Source organism: Stegostoma tigrinum, chromosome 3 (genome assembly GCF_030684315.1).
Source record: "Stegostoma tigrinum isolate sSteTig4 chromosome 3, sSteTig4.hap1, whole genome shotgun sequence".
Classification (NCBI taxonomy): Eukaryota; Metazoa; Chordata; class Chondrichthyes; order Orectolobiformes; family Stegostomatidae; genus Stegostoma; species Stegostoma tigrinum.
Window position 1 is genome coordinate 133,884,277 of NC_081356.1, and position 27,130 is coordinate 133,911,406.

General features: G+C 43.2%; 1 protein-coding gene across 3 annotated transcripts in view; it reads right to left on the bottom strand.

The window, feature by feature from the left end:
* The window catches only part of c3h5orf34 (chromosome 3 C5orf34 homolog), a 46,208-nt gene that overhangs the window by 18,300 nt on the left and 778 nt on the right, over positions 1-27,130 (bottom strand). For 2 of the 3 annotated variants that reach the window (XM_048526708.2, XM_048526709.2), the window contains exons 2-8: positions 25,230-25,272; positions 24,467-24,699; positions 15,563-15,652; positions 13,175-13,815; positions 9,958-10,059; positions 1,019-1,139; positions 244-335 (exon numbers count right to left, since the gene is read on the bottom strand). In XM_048526708.2, coding sequence (XP_048382665.2) covers positions 244-335; positions 1,019-1,139; positions 9,958-10,059; positions 13,175-13,815; positions 15,563-15,652; positions 24,467-24,661 — 1,241 coding nt within the window. In that variant the 5' untranslated portion in view covers positions 24,662-24,699; positions 25,230-25,272. Of the gene's footprint in view, positions 1-243; positions 336-1,018; positions 1,140-9,957; positions 10,060-13,174; positions 13,816-15,562; positions 15,653-24,466; positions 24,700-25,165; positions 25,273-27,130 lie in introns of all 3 variants that reach the window. The other variant, XM_048526706.2, reaches the window with a different exon arrangement.

The window sequence follows — 27,130 nt, forward strand, 5'->3', positions numbered from 1 at the left end:
TTCACAGCTCGGCGCAACATCGAGGGCCGAAGGGCCTGTTCTGCTCTGTATTATTCTATGTTCTAATACATGTTGAATTACAATCTGCAAACAATTATTCTAACTTCACCGGAAGTATATTCTATCTTCAACCCACAACTAGCTACTTTTCTCAACAGCAATTTAGTGTTGACTATTTAACGTAACCAGACAAGCAAATACTGGCACAAACGAAAAAGACCAAAGGTAGTTTGTATAAAGTACCTGACTGCCTGTGAGACCATGGAGCAAATGGAGTATTTGGAGTTTGGTGTGTCAGGAGGCAGGCTGCTCACCATGTATGTTCTCTCTTCTCTCTAAATTTAAACGAACATTGCAAAGGAAGCTCTATGAATCTCCATTTGTCTAGTGCGCGCGCGCGCGCACACACACACACACACACACACACACACACACACAGTTATTTCAATGGATTTTCTGACCATGAGCTACTCAACAAAAACAAAAATTCTTGGAGAAACTCAGCAGGTCTGGCAGCATCTGTAGACAGAAGGCAGAGTTAAAGTTTTGGGTCCAGTGACCCTTCTTGGGAACACTCAACCAAATACATTGAACACTCATAACATAGACGGCCTGTTCCTTGCCGATATAAAGAATATATTCACATTTTTCACCAATTTCAACAAGTTCTGTACTATCTAACAACCACCAGACTTCCCGTATTTTAGCTTCATAGTAATTGGAGTCGGGAACTGGGTTGAATTGGGGGTGGGGGGGGGGGGGGGGGGTGCGCATGACAACTGAATGACACATGCAGACGTTCCAGCATCCAGTTGAGACTAACCACCAGATATATGACTCCAGAGTGGTGTCTACTTTCTCTATACGGCTTCTCAATTTGGACCCTCAGTGGTTTCAAAGAATCACGCCCAAGGGCCTTGTTCCAAATGACTCAGTTTCACAACAGACTTTAAATTTATGAAGCACCAAGCTAGTGGGCTCAATTTAAAGCACAGCTAAAGCTTTGTAACAACACTACCTGTCCATTATTCTGTCCCAGCAGATAGTGAGTGAAGTAGTTGCTGTTGCCACTATGGGGTTTGAGAACAGAACCATCTCCTGGGTAAACTTCCACCGAGTTCACTGGATCAGTAATTACCCTAAAAGAAACAATGAACAATGAACAATCATACAGGCAAACACTAGTTGGGAGGTGTTCAGTCTAGGTGGATTAGCCACGGGAAAATGCAGGATTACAGGGATAGGGTAGGGCGTGAATCTGGATGGGGTGCTCTTCAGAGGGTTGGTCTGGACTTGATGGGTCAAAGAGCCTGTTTCCACGCTGTAGGGATTCTATGATTCTAGAGGCTACTGACGAGTGTAGACTTTGAAGTAATTGAAAAAAGTAAAAGAAGAAACCCGAGGGACTAAATGCTGTCAAATCCCCCATGCCTAGTGGCCTACATCCTTAGATTCTGAAAGTAGTAGCTGCAGACATAGCAGGTGCACTGGCTATAACTTTCCAAAATAAATGGTGTTCGTTAGGTTGCTATTTCCCCGGCTGAATCTAAAAACACTGAAACACAGGCTCAGGAAATGGCGTGCCTTCATATTAAGATGAGGAACAACCTCATCACTCAGTTGCTAGTGAATCTAAGGAATTTTTACCCCAGAGGGGTGCAGATGCTCCTTTGTTAAATAACTTTCTGGCCAAGATGGTCATGTTCTTGATCATTCAAGAAATAGAGACATGGGGAATTGACAGGAAAATGGAATTCAGGCAGAAGGCCAACCATGATTGTACTGAAGAGACAAGCAGTCTCAAGGGGTTAGAGTCACTCCCGTTTTTAAAGTTATGTTAAAATCTGAGAGTTGAGTGTGTTGGAAGTGCTGGTGGAGAAGTGTAACAGAGGAGTCGTCATGTGCAATCCCTTGTTATCTCAGATTGTCCAGCATCTGTAGTTCCTACTATCTCATGTGCAATCCCATCTTGTTGCTGACGCACATTGTGGCAGCACTATAATGCTCTTCTGCACCACCTGGTGACTGAATTAGAAAAATGCTGATCTACAAGCTGCATGGCACTTCAGTATACAGCTGAGTTTTAAATTTCAGCAAAACTGAAGACTTTTGTTGGAAAAGAAACTTTCCATTGTGTACCTACTGCACATTAAAAGTTGGAGAATGTATTTACAATGCAACACCCAATTCACACAAATTAGATGAAAGAAAGACAGTGCTGCCAAGGTAGGGATTAGAGGCCAGCGTCATGATCTTCTCCATCTAGTTATATTCAACATACTTATGTGGTTGGTGTTGCCGCATCTAACTGCCTTGCGGGATTCTGAGGATCCTTTTAAAAGGAAGGTTCAATTCAAATTAATACCTTCCATGACTCTAACTGGGAAAGTAGATAAGTTCCTAGCATCCAGGTCCAGCGTGCGTGAAGGAAGTGTCTCCTGCGTTTCCGAGCTGGAGCAGTGACCGGGGATGTTTTGGAGCCTCCACGAAGCTGAGAGAATTATGGATAGCTCATACAGAGTGGTGCTCACACCGCAGGCTAAGACGCTACAGACAAAGTAAAAGGGTTGGGCAGGCAGTGCAGGAACCCCCTGTGGCTATTCCGCTGGATAACAGGCATGCCACTTTGGATGCTGTTGAGGGGACTGGCCTCACAGGAGAAAGCAGCAACAGCCAAATTCAAGGCACCACAACCAACTCTGCTCCACAGGGAAAGAACAAAACGTGTGGAACTGCAATAATTAAAAGGGGATTCAATTTTAAGGGGAATTGATAGGCATTTCTACAGCCGCAACAGAAACTTCAGGACAGTATGTTGCCTTCATGGCGCTAGGGTCAAGAGAAGAAACAGGACGTCCTAAAGGGGGAGAATAAACTGCCACGATCACAGTACACATTGGTACTGATGACATAGGTTAGGAAGGTGGGATGCAATCCTAAAAGCAGAATATAGGGGGTTGGGAAGCAAGCTGAAAACTAGGACATCAAATGATAATGGTCGCAGGATAACTACATGCTGGTCAGAGTAGAAATAGCAGGATATATCACATATAACACATGGCTAAAAAGTTATTGCATGAAGGGCAGGGTTTCAGATTCCTGAGCATTGAGACCAGTTCCAGGAAGGTGGGACCGATACAAACTAGATGAAACAAAACAGATGAAAACAGGTTTAATATAGTTGGGATTATGAAGACACAGCTGCAGAGCGACCAGAGTATTCAGTATTTAGGAGGGACAGACAAAGAGGAAATGCTAGTGAAGTTGCATTACAGGTTAAAGAGTAAATAAACACAATATTGAGGAAAGACGTTGGTTCAGCCAAATGTAGAATCTGTATGAGTAGAATTGAGAAATACCAAGTGACAAAAAAGCATTATATGGGACTTTGTCCTCCCTTTCTCAAAACTCTATTTCTCATTATTTCTGGTACATTATTTGTACTCTCCTCCTTTGTTAAGGGAGAAGTGAAGAATGAATTTAGTCTGTCAGCCATTTCTTTGTTTCCAATTTATAAAGACTTCGTTTTCTGATAATGTGTAAAATCAACACAAATGGAACTGGGAGATGGATAAAATAGCAGACAAGAAACTAAGAATAAGAATAAATGGGTCTTCTTCTCAAAGCCAGGCAGTCATTAGTGGGATGATCGTACCAGGATCCCAGCTTTTCAAAATGTATATTAATGATTTAGATGCGGCAAGTAAATATAATAGCTAAATTTGCACAAAGCTGCATGGAAGGGCAAGGTGCAAGAAGGATGCAGAGATATTGCAGTGCAATTTGGACAGGCTGAGTAAGTCAAATGTGAGGATATCCACCTTGAAGCAAAACTTGAAGGCAGATTATTATTGGAATGGATGTAAATTGAGAGAGGAGAGAGTGTTCAGCGAGATCTGGGTGTCTTCATGTGCCAGTTACTGAAAGTAAATGCTCAGGTGCAGCAGACGGGGGCGGGGGATGGGGGCTCTCAGAAACTTATAAAATTCTAACCGGACTAGACAAATTAGAGGCAAGAAGGATGTTCCTGTCAGTGGGGCAGTTTAGAACTGGGGTCATACTTTAAGTACAAGATGTTAACTTTTTGTTTTTTGTTTATAGAGGAGGAGAAATTTCTTCACCCAGAGGGTGATCAGCTTGTGGAATTTGCTACCACAGAAGGTGATTGAGGCCAAAACATTATGTGTTTTCAAGACAGAGGTAGATATAGCTTTTATGCTAAAGGGATCAAGGATATGAGGGGAATGTATTGAGTTTGATAGTCAGCCATGATGATACTGAAATGATGAAGCAGGCTCGAGTAAACAAATGGCCCACTCCAGTTCCTATCTTCTATGTTTCTAAGTACGATTGAAACAATTATAGAGTCTCATAGCTGCTGAATAGATTTCCCAAACTAAACTAGCCCCATTTGCAGACTATCAATGGCTGTGTTACATAGAAACACAGAAGATAGGAGCAGGAGGAGGCCATTTGAGCTTGCTCTGCCATTCCTCACGATCATGGCTGATCGCCCAACTCAATAGCCTAATCCTGCTTCTCCCCATAACCTCTGATCGCATTTGCCCCAAGTGCTGTATCTAGTCATCTCGAATACATTCAATGTTTTGACGTCATCTACTTCCTGCAGTAATGAATTCCACAGGCTCAGCACTCTCTCGGTGAAGAAATGTCTCATCTCCATTCTAAATTGTCTGTCACGAATCTTCAGGCTGTGACCCCTGGTTCTGGACACACCCACTATCAGGAACATCTTCACTGCACTACCCTGTCCAGTCCTGTTAGAATTTATTTAAAGTCTCATGAGACCCTCGCACATTCATCTGAACTCTAGCGAAAACAATCCTAACCCATTCAGTCTCTCCTCATACGTCAGACCTGCCATCCCTGGAATCAGCCTGGCAAACCTTCGCTGCACTCTCTCGAGAGCAAGAGCATCCTTCCTAGAAAAGGAGACCAAAACTGCACACAATATTCCAGGTGTGGTCTCACGAAGGCCCTGTACAATTGCAACAACAACACTTCCCTGCTCCTGTACTCAAAACCTCTTGCAATAACGGCCAACATACCATTCGCCTTCTTTACCGCCTGCTGCACCTGCATGTTTACCTTCAGCGACTGGTGCACAAGGACATTCAGGTTCCGTTGCACATTCCCCTCTCCCAATTTACAGCCACAAAGCAAGGTCTCATTCACGTGGACGGACTGTCCATAGTCATTCTTAGCAGGTCAGACATCATCTGTAGACAAAAAGAGTTCATAGTTCGGGTGGATGACCTCTCATCAGAGCATCAAAGCACATCCACACAGAAGTGAATTCTCTTCCCATCTCTGTAGAGGCTGCTGGGCGCTTCCAGCACTTTTTGTTTTTATTTCGATTTGCGGTATTCCTCAATGAAATCCATACTGGTCCAACAATAGACAGCTAACCAGGGATAAGGTTGCAGGCTAACATCTCATCCAAACTTGGCTCCTCTGACAGTGCAGCACTCACACAGTATTACACTACAGTTTAGCAAGTCCAAGACATCATGATGAATTTACATGGCACATCTAGTGTCAAACAAGTCTGTTACATGAAGCCTCCCTCCTATTCATGCCAGAGATACCTGCAGTCTAGTTTCCCATTTTAAAGTAATACTTCAGCAAATAACACAAACTTGTAATGTGAAATCTCCCTTGCATTTGTCACCTCCACCCACCCCTCCTGCAAAACAACCTTTTTTTTTGGAAACAGTGCAGACATCACCTAGACACAAGAACCAAAACTAGTACAAGGAACAGGAGAAACAACATGGATATGATTGTTCATGGGTTTTGTATCTCAGTACTGAAAGAAGTCTATAGTCAGGAAAGAGGGAAATTGTGGTTCCCCAGCAGTAAATTTTCATGGGTGCAGGATATCTTGAGAATTAGGGACTTACAGTCTTATCACGAAGCAACAGTCTCTCCAAGATAAACAGGATGGCTTTGAAAAGCCATGAGAGAAAACCGCAGCTTGGCATCCAATCTGAAAATTATCACTCTAAGAAACAAGTGACCGTAGTTACATGAGCTACGAGTAATACAGTCCAACTAGAGGAGCTTGGATAACTCATAGGTAGAGGAACCAGTAGCCATTGGACAGAAAGATACCAGTTAATAAAGCCTGCTCTGCAAACCAGACTAAAAACACTTACATCAAGGAGTTTTATTTGAAGCCACATATCTTCAGAATAAAGAACTACAAATGTAAACGTCAGTGGATTACCTCGTAAGATCTGGGAATACAAATAGCATGAAATCTTATCAACAATTTATTTTGTTTGTGCATCAGTTGCTGGGTCAGCATTTACTACCAGTCCCTAGATGCCATTGGGAAGGTAGAGGTGAGCTGCCTGCTTGAACCATTGCTATTCACTACATCTAGGCAGACCCATAACGATGTTGGGATGCTCATTACAGTATTATATCCCAGGAACAATGAAGATATGCAATCTATTTCCAAGGCAGAATAATATTTGTTTTAAAGGAGAAATTGCAGATGAGATATTCCGCAATGTCTGCTGTCTTTGCCCATCGAGATGGTAGGAAGTTGCTGTTGAAGAAACCTTGCCATGTTTTTACAGTGCATATAGTCATTTGTCGTGGACATACTTTGGGAAGTCATAAGATGAGCTATGCATCAAAAATCTCTCAGCCTGAGAGTTGTTTTAGAAGTCATACTATTTACATGTGTGATAACCCTCACATGGTTTGGGGGTGGGGGGGGGGGGGGGGGGGGGGGGAGAGGTGGAAAATCACAAATTAATCTCATTATGGAGGTCAGCGAATATGGCTTCGCTTGGTAACAGGCAAATGGTGAGCCCAGCTGGAACGTACCACCCGAGCCATTGCCGTGAAGAGAAAATGTCTCGACCTCTGGGCTGGGAGGCCTGGGTTCAAGTCTCACCTTCTCCAGAGGTGTCCAATAAGATAAAACCAAAAGAAAGGCAGATGCTGTAAATCAGGAACAAAAAAACCAAAAAAAAAAGCTTTTTTTTTGCTCATAAACCTGTTCAGATATCTTATTGCACACACAGAAGTTGCTGGAAAAGTTCTGACAGCATCTGTGAAGAAAAAAAGTCAGAGTTAACATTTTGGGTCCTGTGACCCTTCTTTAGAGCTGAGGAAGGAGTTCTGAAGAAGGGTTACCAGATGTGGAAACTGGTAGAACACTAAGAACAGGTCAGCACTTCAGGAAATGTTAAGGGATTGCTTAATTTGTAGAATTCATACTATTGTGACCCAAACGAAGATACTGCCAAATCAGAACCTGAAGAAAACTACAAAACACAGGAAAATGAGCTCAGGAGCTTCAGGGTCTATAGACACTACTATCTACAGCCTTGGGCAAGCCCCATACCTGCAGACTCAAGTCCTGGGCAGATAATATAGCTTCAGTTTGTCTCCAAGGAACAGTGACTGGAGTTGGAAGCCGCCAAGTTCCAGAACTGGATGAGAAGTGTTCTCCACAATTGAGGGAAGACCAAGAATATCAGTGTTCCTTCGGTCACAGACTGTGCCGCAGACAAAGTCACCAAAACAGGCAAAATATGTATGGTCCAGGCAAAGCCACCTCAAGCCAGGTCTTTTAAAATACCTTAGCCCAAGGATGAAGATTGATACTGCTAAATTAGGTCACTTCTGCAGAAGTGGCTCTGATTGAGATAAAACTTCAGATAAATGGCCAGCAGGCAGACACAGGTACCATTATATGTATTGTTGAGGCGGGGGGGAATAGTTTTGGGAAATTCCGATGGGGCATTTTTTTTTAAGCACATGAGACACCAAGGCTAGATTCACCACATGCACTGGTGAGCCCTTACTGGGACCACTGTGACCCCAGCTACACGTGGACAACATACAAACCAGGTCCCCACATTCTGGGAAGGGGCTGGGTAAGAAAATCCACCTATAATAGCAACAGGTCTTAAAAAATGGGCACGAACAATCTATACAAAATCATTCGGAAGTAACTTGAACTGCTCCAAGAGGGCCAAGATCTATGTCAACCCAAGATCTACACAGACCTAGAGGACCCACTTAAATACTGGTCTCAAGCCCTTTGTGTGGAAGTAGAGGCCAAATTGGAGTTTCTGGAGAGACATGACATCATGTGTCTGGTGCAATTTTTATCCCCTCAAGTGTCAGGCTGAGGGGTTACCTTAAAGATTTAAGTTTATGAGGGGCAATAAAAGGGTGAATAGCCAAGATCTTTTTCCCAGAGTAGGGAAGCCCTAATTTAGGGGAAATAGGTTTAAGATGAGAGGGGAAAAGACTTAAAAGGGGCCTGAGGGGCAAGTTTTTTTTTAATACAGAGGGTGGTGTGCATATGGAGCAAGCTGCTACGGAACAAGGCTGGTACAATTATAACATTTAAAAGGCATCTGGATGGATACATAGATTGTAGTGGTTTAGAGGGAAATGAGCCAAATGCTGGCAAGTGGGACTAGATCAGTTTAGGACATCTGGTCGGCATGGTCAAGTTGGACTGAAGGGTCTGTTTCCATGCTGTACAACTCTATAGCTTGTGATGATAGTGGTCCGCTACCGTATCTACCAGTTCAAAGGATTTTGTGATGAAAACATTCCAATAGTTTTAGTCTGGCGCAATATCATCTGTGTTTTTTATTTTGTGTAATAAACTTTCATCTTTTGCTGAAGCATGTTGGTCAACGGCTAACCTGCATGGTAAACAATAAGGACAATTTATCACCTATCAGGTTGAGCTTCACTGTAGGATTGACCAATGCAGTATTACCATCAAATGGAATCATAGAAAAAACCTATTGTCCTTACCCTCTGGCTAGCAAGCCATTCTGTTTAAGCACAATTAGGGATGGGTATAAAATGTTGGCTCTGTACCAGACATACCTTATGAAATTTATTTCTTTATTTGCAAGACAATGAAAATAGTAGGTGAAAACAACTTTCAAGGAGGACAGGGAGGTTGGGTTAGGGAAGTGATAAGCTGCTTTGCTCATTTTGTACTGTAGTATAGGATATTCATGATTCTAAGCCTGTCATTACCCTTTACAGAAGGCAAGGAATAAGTGTCAGCTGAAACCCTTCATCAGAAGTGTAAGACACCTTTCCCAGACAGTCGTGTCCTAGAATAATATAAAAACAAAGAACTGCGGATACTGGAAATCTAAAACATAACCGAAACTGCCAGAGAAACTCAGCAAGTCTGGCAGCATCTATAGAGAGAAAAACAGAATTAATGTTCCAAGATCAGTGACCTTTGACAGAACAGTACTACAGCCATGTATGACCCCATCAAATAAGAACATCTCCTCTTCCCCTATACCACATCAGGGGTCACACAAAACCAGTCTAACAGGTTTATTTGAAATCACAAGCTTTCAGAGCACTGGAGGTAATAGGAACTGCAGATGCTGGAGAATCAGAGATAACGAAGTGCAGAGCTGGATGAACACAGCAGGCCATGTAACATTTTAGGAGCACAAAAGCTGACGTTTCGGACCTAGATTCTAGGCCCAACACATCAGCTCTTGTCCTCCTAAGATGCTGCTTGGCCTGTTTTTTCAGAGCACTGCTTCTTCAAATGAAGTCACTACAGAAGCAACAGTTTCTGTTTGAACTTGTTTAAGCTCAGGAAACAGGTGTATAAACAAGGTTTAAAAGATCGGAAGGGTAGATACACTTCCAAACAAAGTGTTGAAACTACTCAGCTGGTCTGGCAGCATGTGTGGAGAGAGACAGATCTCTTGGAGACAAGCCCAAACTGACCTCTACTGAAGAGAGTCATATTGGAATCAAAACTTTAACTCTACTTCTCTCTCCACAAATGCTGCCAGTCCAGCTGAGTTTCTCCTGCAGTGGTTGTTGCAGATTTCTAGCATCTATCATATTTCACTTTTATTTTAGTTAAAATTCCCCATTTTTGTGCCAAGCTATCCGAACACCTCTTACCTGTACAGTACACTTTTGCACCAGACTACTTTCACCTGTTGTGAATGCAAACAGGTCTCCAAGTCCAGCTTTCCCTGACCCAGCAGGTCCCTGAAGCGCCACCTAGGTCCAAAAATCAGTCAGTATTGGATATTGCCAAAGATCATCAATATATGAATAAGGCTGGTCTACAAGTTACATCAATACAATCAGTGTGTTATAACTTCAACAGGCAAACTGAGAAAATGCTGAGAAATGTCAGAACAATTACACAAGAAATATTTTAATTAACTAATTTTATTTCTCATTAATTGCAATGTAGTTTTATACGGAGGTACAGCAGCTGTGACAATACCTGCAAAGCAGCACACCCCACTATAGTTAAGGATTGATGTGGTGTGCCCCATCACAGTAAGGATGCTAGATAACAAGGTGTGGAGCTGGATGAACACAGCAGACCAAGCAGCATCTTACCAGCACTAAAACTGACGTTTCAGGCCTAGGCCCTTCATCAGAATTAGGGGAGGGGAAGAGGGTTCTGAAATAAATAGGGAGAGAGGGGGAGGCGGATTGAAGTGGATAGAGGAGAAGGTAGGTGGAGAGGAGACAGACAAGTCAAAGAGGCGGGGACGGAGCCCGTAAAGGTGAGTGTAAGTGGGGAGGTAGGGAGGAGATAAGTCAGTCGAGGGAGGACAGACAGGTCAAGGGGGCAGGATGAGTTTAGTAGGTAGGAAATGGGGGTGCGGCTTGACGTGGGAGGGGGGGATAGGTGAGAGGAAGAACAGGTTAGGGAGGCGGGGACGAGCTGGGCTGGTTTTGGAAAGCGGTGGGGTTGGGGAGATTTTGAAACTAGTGAAACCTATGTTGATACCATTGGGCTGCAGGGTTCCCAAGCGGAATATGAGTTGCTGTTCCAGCAACCTTCGGGTGGCATCGTTGTGGTACTCCAGGAGGCCCTGGATGGACATGTTGTCTGAGGAATGGGAGGTGGAGTGGAAATGGTTTGCAAATGGGAGGTGCAGTTGTTTATTGTAAACCAAGCATACGTGTTCTGCAAAGCGGTCCCCAAGCCTCCGCTTGGTTTCCCCGATGCAGAGAAGCCACACCGGGTACAGCGGATGCAGTATACCACATTAGCTGATGTGCAACTGAACCTCTACTTGATGTGGAAAGTCTTCTTGGGACCTGGGATGGGGGTGAGGGAGGAGGGGTGGGGGCAGGTGTGACACTTTCTGTAGTTTCAGGGAAAAGTGCCAGGTGTGGTGGGGCTGGAGGGGAGTGGGAAGCGGACAAGGGAGTCATGGAAAGAGTGGTCCCTCTGGAAAGCAGACAAGGGTGGGGAGGGAAAAATGTCTTTGGTGGTGGGGTCGGATTGCTAATGGTTGGAAATGTCGGAGGATGATGCGTTGGATCCAGAGGTTAGTGGGGTGGTATGTGAGGATGAGGGGGATTTGTTTTTGGTTGTTATTGCGGGAATGGGGTGTGAGGGATGAGTTGTGGGAAATGCGGGAGACGCGGTGGAGGGCATTCTCAACCACTGTGGGGGTGGGGGATGGAATTGCAGTCCTTGAAGAATGAGGACATCTGAGATGTACGGGAGTGGAATGCTTCATCCTGGGAGCAGATGCAGCGGAGGCGAAGGAATTGGGAATAGGGGATGGCATTTTTGTAGGAAGGTGGGTGGGAGGAGGTGTATTCTAGGTAGCTGTGGGAGTCGGTGGGCTTGAAATGGATATCGATTTCTAGCTGGTTGCCTGAGATGGAGACAGAGGTTCAGGAAGGTGAGGAATGTGCTGGAGATGGCCCAGGTGAACTGGAGGTTGGGGTGGAAGGTGTTGGTGAAGTGGATGAACTGTTCGAGCCCCTCGTGAGAGCATGAGGTAGTGCCGATACAGTCAGTCAATGTAACGGAGGAAGAGGTGGGGTTTCAGGCCCAGTGTAGGTACAGAAGAGGGATTGTTCCACGTAACCTACAAAGGGGCAGGCATAGCTTGGGTCCATGTGGGTACCCGTGGCCTCTTTGTAGGTTACATGGAGGCTATGCTTGCCTCTTTGTAGGTTACATGGAGATGGGCCCAAGCTGTGCCTGCCTCTTCGTAGGTTATGTGGATGGCCCCAAGCTATGCCTGCCTTTGTAGGTTATGTGGAACAATCCCTCTTCCGTACCTACGCTGGCCCTAAACCCCACCTCTTCCTCCATTAGATTGACAACTGTATCGGCGCCGCAACCTTCCATAATAGACTTTTGTTTGTCATTTATATAAGCAATTTAGATAGACTTTAGAATATAGACAATATGGTTGGTAAGTTTGCGGATAACACCAATCATGGAGAGTGAAGAAGATTACCTAAGATTACAAAGAATCTTGATGAATTGGGTCAATGAACTGAGGAGTAGCAGATAGAGCTTAAACTTGGTTAAATGTGAGGTATTGCATTTTGAAAAAACAACCAAGGGCAAGACTTGTACAATTAAAAGTAGAGTCTTGGGTAGTACTGTAGAACAGTAAGATCTCAGGAGTTCAGGCGCACAATTCTTTGAAGTTTGTACCACATATAGTCGGGTGGTCAAGAAAAAGTTTAGTATGCTTGTCTACACTGCTCTGACCTTTTGAGTATAGGAGTTGGGATGTCATGCTGAGGTTGTACAGGATAATGATAAGGCCTCTTCTGGAGTACTGCATCCAGGTCACCCAGTTATACAAAGGATATTATCAAGCTGGAGAGGGTTGAGAAGAAATTTACCAGGATGTTGCCAGAATGATAAGGAGAGGCTGGATAGGCTAGGACTTTTTCCACTGGAGTGTAAGAAGTTGGGGGGGGGGGGACCTTATAGCGGTTTATAAAATCATGAGGGGTATAGCTAAGGTGAATGGCTGGTGTCTTTTCCTAGGATGGGGAATTTCAAGACAAGGGAATATGTATAAGGTGGAGAAAAAGGACACAGGGGTCAACTTTTGTTTTAAATGCAGACAGTCATATGTGGAGTGAACTTCCACATGAAGTGGTAGATCCAGGTACATTACAGCTACATTTAAAAAGCATTTGGATAAGTACATGAATAAGAAGTGTTTGGAGGGTCATGGGTCAAGCACAGGCAGGTGGGATTAGTTTTGTTTGGGATTATGGTAGGCATAGACTCATTGGGCCGAAGCTGTACAACTCTATGACACTTGGTGTTTTACAAGTTCGAGCAATACATATTCTCTGTGTTACAAATATATAATGTAATGTCTACCTGTGAAGGTGCGGGGCTGGGCAGTTCAAGGGCAACACTCTGGGAAGAGTAGTGGCTGGTTCTGCCACTCCAGAAACTTCCGGTGTCATAGGTTCATTAACACTCTGCTGTTTGTTATCTATCCCATCAAGCCCCGAAGATTTCTCCTGCTCACAGTCATAGTGAAGAGCAAGTCTCAGAGGGCAATGCCATTCTTGCGGACAAGAGGACACAGTGTGGTGCTGAACCATCCACTTGTACTGACACATGTATTTGGAGCCGATCTCAGTCAAGCCTCTACCACTTTGTCCCAGGTTAAAAGGATTTGCACCTTCACATACTTTGCTCTGACAACTCTGGGCTCTTTTCCCAGACTGGTTCTGGCCCATAACGAATCCAGAGGATTTGCCCTGCTCCAGATTGTGGCAGTCTTGGGAATCAGAGGTGCTGCTTGTGTCCAGTTTATGGAACGGCTTGGTGGCAGCAGTCTTGCTAATTGGTGTCAGGAATTCCACAGTGAACTCTAGTCGAGATGGAGCCAGGTTGAGGAAGGCGCGACCATCTAGAGAGGAGACAGTCACCCATCCGCTGTCGGCAACCGTTATTCCACCGTCTTCGTCACCTTCAGGCCACTTCACTTCACAAATGTCAAGGAACTGGTTCTAGAGGGGCCAGACAAACAAGACACTGGTATATTGAACTACTTTTGATTGGTAAATGTTTGCGTTAATATAACAACTTTCATGTCAGGCATTTATAGCCAGTGGAGTGTAGTTGGTGTTATTTTGTAAAAACACAATCAGCTAATCTGCATGCAAGCTCCTGAAAACAGCAAGGTGATCATGAAGGGATCATTTCTGTGCCCCTTATGCAGGGATAAATATTGGCCAGGACACACGGATAACGTGCCTGCTCTTTAAAATAATAGCTATAGATTTTTGACATCAACTTAAGAACAGAACAGACATTTTAGTGCCTAGACTGAAATGCAGTATTTCTGACAATGAGTGTCTCCTTCAGGACTGCATGCAGAGTGTCACCCCAAATTCTCAAACCCTCCAGAATGGTGCTCGAACCTTCACAGTCAGAAATTCACCAAGGCTCCTTAACACCTTCCAAACCCACGACCACTTCCACCTGGAAGGACAAGGGCAGCAGATACATCACATCTCCACTGCTGGTGAGTTCCCCTGCAAGCCACTCAAACTGACAAAGACATATACTGCTGTACCTACAAAGTCCTGGATCTCCCTCCCTAACAGTATAGTGTACATGGATTGCAGTGGTTCAAGAACGTAGCTCACCACCACCTTCTCAAGGGCAGCTAAGGGTGGAAAATAAATGCTGTCCCAGCCAGAGATGCCTACGTCCCATGAATTATTAAAACAAAGTTACTGACTTCTACAGAAAACAAAAACAAGGAAATAAATTATTTAATTTAGAATACCACAAGGAATCCCCTACAGTGAGGAAACAGGCCATTCAGCCCATCAAGTCCACATTGACCCTCAGAGCATCCCACCAAGACCCCATTCCCCTATAATCCACCTAATCTACTCATCTGTGAACACTATGGGCAATTTAGCATCACCTATCCACTTAACCTGCAGATTTTTGGACTGTGGGAGGAAACCAGAGCTCCTGGAGGAAATCCATGCAGGCACAGAAAATGTTCAAACTCCACAAAGCCAGTTGCCTCAGCGTGGAATCAAACCCAGGTCCCTGGTGCTGAGAGGAAGCAGTGTTAACCACTGATTCACCGTGCCACCTGATTCCTTTATTCGATCTCCCCACTTTGTGAAAGGGTACAGCTGATATCCACTTCCCTTTTGATATTTGTAGCTAGGAGTCACTGTGGCGCCATTGTCATTGGCACTGAGGGAAAAACAGCATGAGTAGATATGCAAGAAGAACTTCTAAACGTGCCACAAAACTGGAAAAACGTGCTGGGACAAGCAGGTCAGGTGAGATCACTGGTTTACCAAAGTGCTTTTAATTCAGTTCGGAGGTAAGCCACTCAGCCCCATGCCTGGTCTGACATTCCGTGCCTGACTGTATTGTTGCAACTTTGCTGTCACCATCATACCTTCAGTAGAATTCTTAGACAAAAGGGGAACCAAGGGTTGGAGAAAACAGCAGGGAAGTGGAGCTCAACCATGAACGTAATGGGATGGGGACCAGGCTCAAGCCTACTCCTGCTCCGAGTTCTGGACTTCCTGAAGATCTAAGCCAAATTCAGTTTCTTCTCAGAGTGGATGGGAGGAGCAAGGGAGTTAAACAAAAACAAAAAGTACATAGTTTTAAAGTCAAAAGACAGATAATTTAATTATTAGAAATTGGCTTTTAGCCAAATTGAGGGGTCTAGAAGGGTAGAACTGACACGGAGGGTTGCAGTGAGTTAGGACTCACCGATAGCTTGTCTCCAGAAATCAGTCTTGCTGGGAGATAAGGCCGAGAAGCAAATTGATTTCTGAACTCCAGAGCTTGCAGTAACCGGTCCTACAGGAGAAACACATACAGTATAGAAATCACAAATAAACCAATCATGCAAGAAATTAAAATAAGGTTCAGTATGCATTGGTTATGTTTGTGCACCATAATGACAACACAGAAAGGGCTCCACTCAGTCAACTCCTGTGCCAGCTCTATCAAGGAGCTCTCTGATTAAAGCCACTTCATCACAGGCTTTCCCCACAGTCCTGCTAATCTCTGTTCAAGATAAACAGTCTTAATTATTATTTATTACATTTTTTCAGAAAAGCATCAGCAAGATTGCAATTAGGAGTGTTTTGCTAGATGGGGCTGAAACATGGACCTTGACAGCAGACATTCACGGGTGTAAAATGTGGAGAACAGTGGAGCACAGTTAGACCAAACAAGAACAGTGAAGAGTTTCTCAGGAGGGCAGAGCACAAAAGAATTCTTGAATGTTATCAAGAAAGTTAACAACGTCACATAGGCCTAATTGTGAAGCATGGGGACTTGACAGGGTAGATGCATATAAATTGTTCCCCTTGTGGGAGCCTAGAACCAGGGAGCATAATCTCAGAGTAAGGAAATGCCAATTTAAGACAGATGAGGGGGACATTTTCCTCTTAGGGTAGCAAATCTGTGGAATTCTACACCGCAGAGAGCTGTAGAGGTTGCGTTGTTAAGTATATTCAAGACTGAGATAGGCAGATTTATTCAGTAAGGGAATGAAAAGTAATGCAGAAAAAAAGCACTAAAATGGAGTTGAGGATTAGCAGATTAGTCGCAATCCCATTGGACGGCAGAGCAGACTTGACGGGTTGAATGACCTACTTCTGCTCCTATGTTCCATGGCACCTCTGATTGTTGAGGGCCATAAGTGAAGTAAGATTAGAGAGATTCTAGACATTTTATAAAATTGAAAATCAAAAGGCTCTTAGCATGGAAGTGAAGTGCGAAGAAACTAGCACAGAACCTGCCTCTCTAAGAGATCAGAAAAGTCATTTGGAGCACAGAAGACATGTGTATGGCTCAACAAATGCATGCCAGATCATAATGACATTACCCACAAATTACCAGTACTAGTTTAGTTCCACAATCAAATCTTTGGGATAAATGAAAAGACTTTGCATTTACATCATACCTTTCATGAGCAAGGGATGCTCCAAGGAACCATACAGCCAGTTGACTCTTTTTGATGTCTCATCACTGTTATATTGTAGGAAATGCAACGGCCAGTTTGGCATAGTAAGATCCCATACAATTTAATAATGGCCAGGTAATCTGTTTTTTTAATATTAACCAAGAGATAAAGGCTGCCCCAGGGCAGCGGGGAAACTTTCGAGCTTTATTTTTAGTGCTGTTGGTTCTTTTAGTGGTAAAACAACTTCTAAGTTCCTACCTCAGAGGGTATTGATTTGGAATTCTACCCGAGAGGACTTTGGAAGCTCAAACCATTAAGTAAATTCAGGATAGTTGATAGATTTTGAATTTCTAATGAAATCTAAGGACATAGCGATAGTGCAGGAACAGTGTGTTGATTTAGGCGTTCAGCCATGATTTAGAATTGTGGAGCAGGGTCAAGGAGCTAAATGGCTGACTCCTGTCGCTGTGTACCTACCCAGATACTAGAATTGCAAGAATGGCACATTTCAAATACCTGCAATCTGGCTATTGGTTTTTCAATACAAAACATGCGAGGGAACTAAAAGCAGAAGTAGACCATTTGGCCCATTGTTTCACCATTCAACAAGTTTGCAATTCAAATTCCACAGTTCCATATACCACTGATGAACTATGATTTTCCTGACCAACAAAAATCCATTCACTTGTTTCAAAAATATTCAATTATCCTGTTTTCTGAAACAGTGTTCCAAAGTCATACAATCCTCTGAGAAAAGAGCTCGTCTTTGTCCTAGAAAGATAGAATACAGCAGGACTGGGCCATTCACCCCTTATGAGTTTTCCTCACCATTCAATATGATCTCAGCTGCTCATCCAACTCAGTAGCCTATTCTTGCTTTCACCCGATATGCTCCGATTCCTTTTGACCTAAGAACTATGTCTACATCTTTAAAGTTTTCAAAGTTCTGGCCTCCAGTTTCCTGAGGAAGAGAATTCTGCAGACTTCTAACTCTGACAAAATTTCTCCTTATCTCTATCCTAAAAGGCCTAGCCCATATCTATGAACTGTGACCCCTAAATCTAGTCTCACCAGTCAGAGAACATCCTTCGTGTATCTACCCTATCTAACCCTGTTAGAATTTAATAGGTCTCTATGAGATTTCCCCACCTCATTCTTCAAAGTTCCAGTGAATACAGTCCACACCAATCCATTCTCTCTCCATACATCAGTCCCACCATCCCAGTAATCAACCTGGTAAACATTCTTCGCACTCCATCAGTAGCTAAAACATCCTTCTTCAAATAGGGGCTGCACATTATACTCCTCTTGTCATTTTACCGATACTCTGTACAGTTGTAGTAAGAGATGCCTGCTCAAGTACACAAACCCTTTTACGTTGAATGCCAAAATACCTTCTTCACCACCTGCTACCCTCTTCTGAAACTCTTAAATTTTAAAACAATGATCCATGTTTCAGACTGACCCCAGGGAGGGAACATCCTTCCCTTACCCACCTTGTCAAGACCATTCAGGACCTTATTCGCTTCAATTAGGTCACCTTTGACTCTTCCAAACTCTGGTGGAAACAAATGTCCCATCTATCCTCAAGACAACCTGCTGATTCCAGGTATCAATCTAGTAAACATCTTCTGAAGCAGCTTCAACTTAGTTTGGTCCGTCATAATGAAGGAGGCTAAAAGTGCATGTGGTATTCAGGACGTGGTGTCACCAAAGCCCTGTTCAATGAAAGAACACCACAATAAGGCACAAGAACTGAAGCAGGCCATTTGATCTATCAAGTCAGAGTCAGCATGGCTTCATGAAAGGGGAAAGCATGCCCAACAAATTCAACGGAATTCTCTGTGGAGGCAACAAGCAGAATGGATAAAAGAGAAGCAGTGAATTTGATATATCTGGATTTCAAAAAGCGGTGGATAAAATATCACAGGTTAGGCAACTGGAGATAGGGGTCCATGAGGTTGGAGGTGTTACATTAGCATGGATATGGGGTTGGCTAACTAATAGAAGGAATCCGAGGAAGGGTCGCCGGACCCAAAATGTTAACTCTGTTTTCTCCTCCACAGATGCTGCCACACTTGCTAAGCGTTTCCAGCAACTTTGTTTTTGTTTCTGATTTACAGCATCTGCAGTTCTTTTGGTTTTTAATAGAAGGCAGAGAATTGGGATAAAGAGGGCATTTTTGGGATGGCAGACTGTAACTAGTGCAGCTCCACAGGGATCAGTGCTGGAGCCATAATTATTTATATTACATTAAATAAGTGATTGCAGAAAATTAATATACTATAGCCAAACTTGGTGATGATACAAAAATAAGCAGGAAGGCAAGCGGTGAGGATGACCGAAAATTTCAACAGGGGAACACAGACTGGTTAAGTGAGTGGGCAAAAACCTGGCAGATGGCTCATGATGTGGGAAAATATGAGGTTACGCACTTTAGCGGAAGTGAAGATGAAGGATTAAGAATGTAAGAATACAGTACAAAACTAAGCTTGCAGGGAACAAAGACTGACACTAAGAATTGCTATTGGTAAGTGAAGAGAAAGACATTGGTGATAACAAATGTAGGTCCCCTATAGACAGAAACTGGGGAATGTATAATAGGGGACAAAGAAATCGGCGTGCAACTGAATACATACTTTGTTCTGCCTTCACAAAAAGAGGACATAAATCACATACCAGAAAATGTTGGAGAATGCAAGACGTAGTGAGGGAAGAACGAAGGGAAACCAACATTAGTAGAAAAATGGTGCTGGAAAAATTGATGGGATTAAAGGTGGATAATCTACATCCCACAGCATTTAAGGAAGTAGCTTGAGAAATACTGGATGCATCGGTGGTCATCTTCCAGGATTCTATAGAATCTGGAACAGTCCCTGCAGATTGGAGGATAACTAATGTCACTCCAACACTCAAAAGGGGAGGTAGAGACAAAACAGGAAATTTCAGACCCATAAGCCTAACATCAGTCATGGGGAAAATTCTCAAATCCATTATCAAGGACCTGGTAGCGGAGCATTTAGAAAGCAGTAGCAAAACTCAGACTGTCGGCATGGATTTATGAAGGGGAAATCATGCTTGACAAATCTGTTGGAATTCTATGAAGATGTAACCATAGAGTTGACAAGGGGAGCCAGTTGACTATCAGAAAGCACCACATAAGAAATTGAGTTTGCAAGAAATATATTGAGGTGGACTAAAAGAAACTGGTTGGCAGAGAGGATACAATGAAAAGAATCCATTAATTCCTACTCTAAGTGGCAGGCAGTAACTAGTGGGGTGCCACAGGGATCAAAGCTGGGACCCAAGCTATGCACAATATATACTAAAGATTTGAATGAGGGAACAAAATTGAATATCTCAAAGTTCGCAGGTGATACCAAGTTGGGTGGGAAGGTGAACTGAGACAAGGATGCAGAGATCCTTTAGCATGATCTGGACAGGTTGGGCGAGTGGGCAAATCAATGGCAGAAGCACCATAATTTGGATAAACGTGAGGTTATTCACTTTGGGAGCAAAAACAAGAAGGCAGATTACTACCTGCATGGCTGTAAGTTGGGAGGGGGGATTGTGCTGTGGTACCTGGCTGTGCTTGTGCACCAGTCGCTGAAGATAAACGTACACGCGCAACAGGTGATAAACAAGGCAAATGATGTGTTGTCCTTCATTGCGAGAGGTTTTGAGTACAGGAGCAGGAATGTGCTGTTGCAGTTATACGGGGCTTTAGTGAGGCTACACCCAGAATGTTGTGTGCAGTTTTGGTCTCCTTTTCTGAGGAAGGATGCTCTTGCTCTCGAGGGAGTGCAGCAAAGGTTTACCAGGCTGATTCCAGGGATGGCAGGTCTGACGTATGAGGAGAGACCAATTAGGTTAGGATTGTTTTCTAAGTTTCTTGAGTAGATTTGTAGCTCGGGTTGTGGATGTGGTGATCGGTTCACTAGTTTGTAGACGTCTCATTACCATGCTGGCTAACATCATCAGTGTAGCCTCCGAAGCTCTAATCAATTAGCATTCACAATTAGACCCTATATATACACACACCGCTGCAAAGATAAACCAGAAATGGATATAAATTTGCTCACTGAGCTGGAAAGTTCGTTTTCAGACGTTTCGTCACCATTCTAGGTAACATCATCAGTGAGACTCCAGTGAAGCGCTGGTGTTATGTCCCGCTTTCTATTTATATGTTTAGTTGGGTTAGTGAAGTCATTTCCTGTGGTGATGTCATTTCCTGTTTTTTTTTTTTACATCAGTGCAGGAAATGACATCACTAACCCAAGGAAACCTAAACATATAAATAGAAAGCAGGACATAACACCAGCGCTTCACCGGAGTCTCACTGATGATGTAACGTCTGAAAACAAACCTTCCAGCTCAGCGAGCAAACTTACATCCAGAACCTCAACCTGAGCTACAAATCTTCTCAAAACTCGCTAAAAACTGGAAATGAGCTAACCAATTCCAATGGACCTCAGAGTTTAAATACTAGGCAGGAAAGCAACAGCACTTCATCGGAGGCTGCACTGATGATGTTTCATTACCCTGATGGATGCAGAGGAGATTTACCAGGATGTTGCCTGGTCTGGAGCACAGGCCCTATGAAGAAATGCTGAGTGGCTTGGGTCTGTTCTCATTGGAGAGAAGAAGGCTAAGAGGGGATTTAATAGAGACATACAAGATGATCAGAGGATTAGACAGAGTGGACAGTGAGAGTCTTTTTCCGAGGATGATGACGTCAGCTTGTATGAGGGGGCATAGCTACAAATTGAGGGGTGATAGATTTAAGACAGATGTCAGAGGCAGGTTCTTTACTCAGAGAGTGGTAAGGGCGTGGAACGCCCTGCCTGCCAATGTCGTTAACTCAGCCACATTAGGGGCATTTCAACAGTCCTTGGATAAGCAGATGGATGATGATGGGATAGTGTAGGCGGATGGGCTTAGATTAGTTCACAGGTCGGCGCAACATGGAGGGCCAAAGGGCCTGTTCTGCGCTGTATTGTTCTATGTTCTATGGATAACGTCTGTGAACTAATGAACCAGCTTGGTGAGCAAACCAACCATAGGATTGTTTTCATTGGAGTTCAGATGCATGAGGAGAGATCTCATAGCGACTTACAAAATTCTAACAGGATTAGGCAGGGTAGATGCAAGGAGAATGTTCCCAATGGTGGGTGTGTCCAAAACCAGGTGTCACAGTCTGAGGATTCGGGTAGACCATTTAGTACTGAGAGGAGGACACATTTCTTCACTCAGAGTGGCAAGCCTGTGGAATTCATTACCACACGTAGTAATTGATGCTACAACATTGGATGTATTCAAGAGGCAGCTAGATACAGCACTTGGGGTGAATGGGATCAAAGGTTATGGGGAGAAAGCAGGATTAGGCTATTGAGTTGGACGATCAGCCATGATTGTGATGGATGGTGGAGCAGGCTTGAAGGGTCAAATGGCCTCATCCTGCTCCTATCTTCTATGTTTCTAGGAATATTATTTAAAATGGAAAAAGACTAAAGTTGTAGAAGAGAGGGATTTGGGAGTCCTTGTCCATGGATCACAAAAAAGCTAGCATCCAAGTTCAGCAGATAATAGGGAAGGCAAATAGAATGTTGATCTCTGTTTCAAAAGGAATGGAATATAAAAGCAGGAGGTTCTGCTAAAACTATACAAGGTACTCCAGTTGTGACCTAACTAGCATTTTAAACAATTCCCACCTAAATGCCCTGTTCTTGCATTTTACCCTCAACCAATGAAGACAAGCGTCCCAAATCCTTGCTGCCTTCAGGGATCTGTGGCTAAGCATAGATCACTCTGATCTTCAGCCTTTTCCAGGGTCATAACATTTATAGTTTAATACCTTACACTGCTAGCCCTCCACAAGTGCAAGGAGTCATAATTTTCCAGGTTGAATTTCATTTACCACTGTTGTACCACCTGACCAGTCTGTTGATAAGACTTCCAATCACAGAAACATCCTTCTACCATCAACCTCTACTTCTCGCCTTTCAGTCAACTTTGAATCTAAAATGCCACTTTACCTTGAAACTCATGGGCTCTCACTTCCTTGACCAGTCTGCTGTGAGAGATCTAATCAAAAGACTTGTTGAGGTCGGTGTGGACCACATCAAACACACTACCAGAATCAACACTCCAGGTTATGTCCTCAAAATATTCCATCAAATTTGTGAAATACAGCCTTCCCTTAACAAATCCATGCTGATTATTCTCAACTAATCTGTGTCTCTCCAAGAGCAAACATATTTTGCACCTCAAAAGGTTTAATAACTTTCCCACTATTGAAATTAGGCCTGAAATTTCCTGCCAGAACCCTTGATGTCACCTTGCTTGACTCCTCCTACATTTTTTCCAGGCCGACAGATTTATCAATTTTAAATCTGCTAAATCTACGAGTACTTCCTCACTCTATATATTTATTTCTTTTAAAAGTTTACAGTCCTGTGCCCTGGTGCATATAGCTGCACCATCCTATTCCATGTGAAGACCGATGTAAATAATGTATTGAGAACTATTCCGATGTCTCCTGGGTCCACACTCGGATTACGTCTATGGTGCTAGCTAAGCTTCTAAACATTCTAATGAGCTACCCCTTAAATCACCAGCTTTTATGTTCCTTGTGACGGAGCACCTTATTAATTGCCTTCTGGAAATCCAACTGCAGTATGTCTACAGGCTCCTCTTCACACACAGCAGATAATACACCTTTAAAGAACTCCAATAAATTGGTTAAACATAATTGCGTTTTGACAAAACCCAAATGTTGACACTTCTCAGTTATTGAGTTTTTTGAAATGTGAAGATACAATTTCTTTAATGATCGATTCTAACCTTTCACCTAACACCAATGGTAGGCAACAAGCTAACTGGTCTATGCTTCACTGTCACCCTCCTTCCTTGAATAATATTTGCTACTTTCCAGTCTGATGGAACCTTTCCTAAATCTAGAAAATTTTTGAAAATTAACAAACACATTTACTACCTCTTTAGTAAACTCTTAAAAATGTCATGGGAATGGAAGAAAATTATGAAGATTAAATAACAAACAGTGTTGAAGCATAAAACAAAGGGCTATGGAGGGGATCAAGTCCCTTCATAAACGTATTTAACTACCCACAAATGTGAAAAGGGATATTAATACGATGCAGTGGGTACCAGCTCTGATCAAGATTGAAGAGGAAATTCCATACTGAAACCCCAGTGTTTTGCACCAGATACCAACATGGTAAATAACACTCAGACAGTCAGCTTGGCATAGTGCATTATGGTAGAACCGGCCTCTCAAAGCTTGGCCTTCACAACTATCAGCAAACAAGTGCCACACGAAGACCCCCTCAACTGTCCACCAAATTTCATAGTTGGAAGGACAGCGACAACTCCACTGCAGTACTGGGGAGGGCACTGTACTGTCAGAGCTGTCAACATTCAGACGAGATGTCAAAGCAAGGCCGTGTCTGCACCCCTCCTCCACGTGAATGTAAAAGATCATATGTCACTATGACAAAATGTAGAAGTGTTTTCTTCATTGTCCTGACCAATACTTATCTATCAACCAGGATCAACATGTTTACTCAAGGTCATTATCTGCGAGCCCATTCTCAGAGAAATTTGACTGTAGCATTTACCACTTTACTACATCACTGAAGCACTTGTATCAGCAGTGTCCTCTGGAAGTCTGCCTTTCCCACCTTGTAGCTGCTGATGACGAACGGTGTTCGCTGGCGGATCCGGCACGAACTCTGTAAAGGATGCATAGATGGTACAGGGGCCTTCTCAAACAGGAATTCCGAACCACAAGGGGAGAGTTGGAGACAGGAATTATCTGTATATTGCACTTCTACTGAATCATCCTCATAAAGAACCATCAGGCTGACTGCAGCCATGGCCTCCAGGTCCAGAAAATGCACAGCGACAGGGGAGACTGTTAAAGAATTATACTCAAGGTCAGAAAAATTGACACAAACAAGGCCTTGCAGCAAAATTTGATTCACATGAATTCAATATGGTCTATTAATTTATTTATTCCTTACAAATCAAGTTATTTGCATCTAAATAATGCCTTTCACAACTCAAAACATTTTAAAGCATTTCACGGATAATGAAGTATGTTTAACACACAACCATTGTCATAATAAAAACCAAAAGAACTGCGAATGCTGCAAATCAGGAACAAAAACAAAGTTGCTGGAAAAGCTCAGCTCAGGCAGCATCTGCGAAGGAGAAAACAAAGTTAACTTTTTGGGTCCAGTGACCCTTCCGCGGAACTCAGAATTTTAGTACCATTGCCACAATGCTCATTTCTGCACAGCAAGATCACAATAATCAGCAATAATGCAGATAATAAGCAAATAAACCTATTTCAGTCACAGCAGTTAGGAGATACTGACCAGGACACTAGGGAGACATTCTTAATCTTCTTTGAATTATCGTCATAGGATCTTTCACACTTACCAGCCAGTTCTCTGGTATAAATGTTTTATCCAAAGGATGGCATCTGCAAGAGAAAAACACATCCTTAGTTTTGCACAAAGCCTTACCAGGGAAATAAGTGTCTTGCTCAGAAATAGTTACTTTAGTGCTTGACTCTAAGACATAAATGAAGATTAGATGGACCCTAGAACTCTGTGGGAAGCTAGGGAAGTGATTGCTGGGCCCATTGCTCATATATTGGTATCACCGACACCCATAGGTGAGGTGCCCAAAGTCTGCTGAGCTTTTCCAGTAATTTTGTTTTTGAAAGGAACCTTGGAGTTCAGGTTCATAGTTCCCAGAGGTTGGCTAATGTATGCCTTGATTTAAGCAAGGTGGTAAGGGAAAGACAGGGAACTATAGACCGGTGAACTTGACATCAGTGATGGGCAAGTTATTACAGGAGATTCTGAGGGACAGGACTTACATGCAATTAGAAAGGTAAGGACATATTAGGGATAGTCAACATGGTTTTGTGCATGGGAAATTGTGTCTCACTAACTTGACTGAGTTTTTTGAAGAAGTGACAAGGTGGATTGATGAAGGCAGAGCAACAGGTGTTGTCTATATGGACTTCAGTGAGGCATTTGACAAGATCTGCACAGTAGACTGGTTAACAGGGTGAGATCAAATTGAATGCAGGGAGAACTAGTCGTCTGGATACAAGATTGTCTGTTACCATCTTGCCAGTCGCTTTTGGACTACAGGCTGTGGCCAGCAGTGTGTCACAGGGATCAGTGCTGGATCCACTGGTTTTTGTAATCCATATAAATGATTTGGATGTGAATTATAGGAGGTATGGTTAGTAAGTTTGCAAATGACACCAAAATACGTGATACGGTGGACAAAGAAGATTAGCTCAGTGTACAACATGACCTCGATTAGATGGGCTAATAAGCCAAGGAGTGGCTGATGGAATTTAAGCTAGGGAAGTGATTGCTGGGCCCATTGCTCATATATTGGTATCATGATGGAATCCAGATAAATGTGAGGTGCTATATTTTGATAGGTCAAATCAGGGAAGTAATTATATACTTAATGGTAAAGTCCTGGTGAGTGTTGCCAAACAAAGGGACCCAGTTCTGATGAAGGGTCACTGGACCTGAAATGTTAACACTGTTTTCTCCTTCACAGATGCTGCCAGACCTGCTGAGCTTTTCCAGTAACTTTGTTTTTGAAAGGAACCTTGGAGTTCAGGATCATAGTTCCCTGAAAGTGGAGTTGCAGATAGATTGGATAATAAAGATGGCATTTGGTACACTTGCTTTTATTGGTCAGTGCATGGTGTATAGAGCTTTTGTGCTCCTGAGATGCTGCTTGGCCTGCTGTGTTCATCCAGCCTCACATTTTATTATCTTGGATTCTCCAGCATGTGCAGTTCCCATTATCTCACTGTGTATAGGTGTTGGGAGGTCATGTTGTGGCTACTCAGGACATTGGTTAGGCCACTTTTGGAAAATTGCATTCAATTCTGATTTCCTACTACAAGAGGGACATTGTTAAACCCAATAGGGTTCAGAAAAGATTTACAAGGATTTTGCCAGGGTTAGAGAGTTGGTGTTGTTGGGAGAAGTTGAATAGACTGGGGCTATTTTCTCCAGAGTTTGAGGCTGAGGGGTGACCTTATGGAGAATTATAAAATCATGAGGGGCATGGAGAGGTTGAATAGTTAGGGTCTTTTCCCCAGGGTAGGAAAAACTGCCAGAGGAAGTGTTGGCAGCTGGTACAATTACAACACTTAAAAGGGCAGCTGAATGAATATAAAGGATTTAGAGGGATACAGACCAAATGCAGGCAAGTGGGACAAGATTATCTGATGAAGGGTCTAAGCCCGAAACATCAGCTTTTCTGCTCCCAAGATGCTGCTTGGCCTGCTGTGTTCA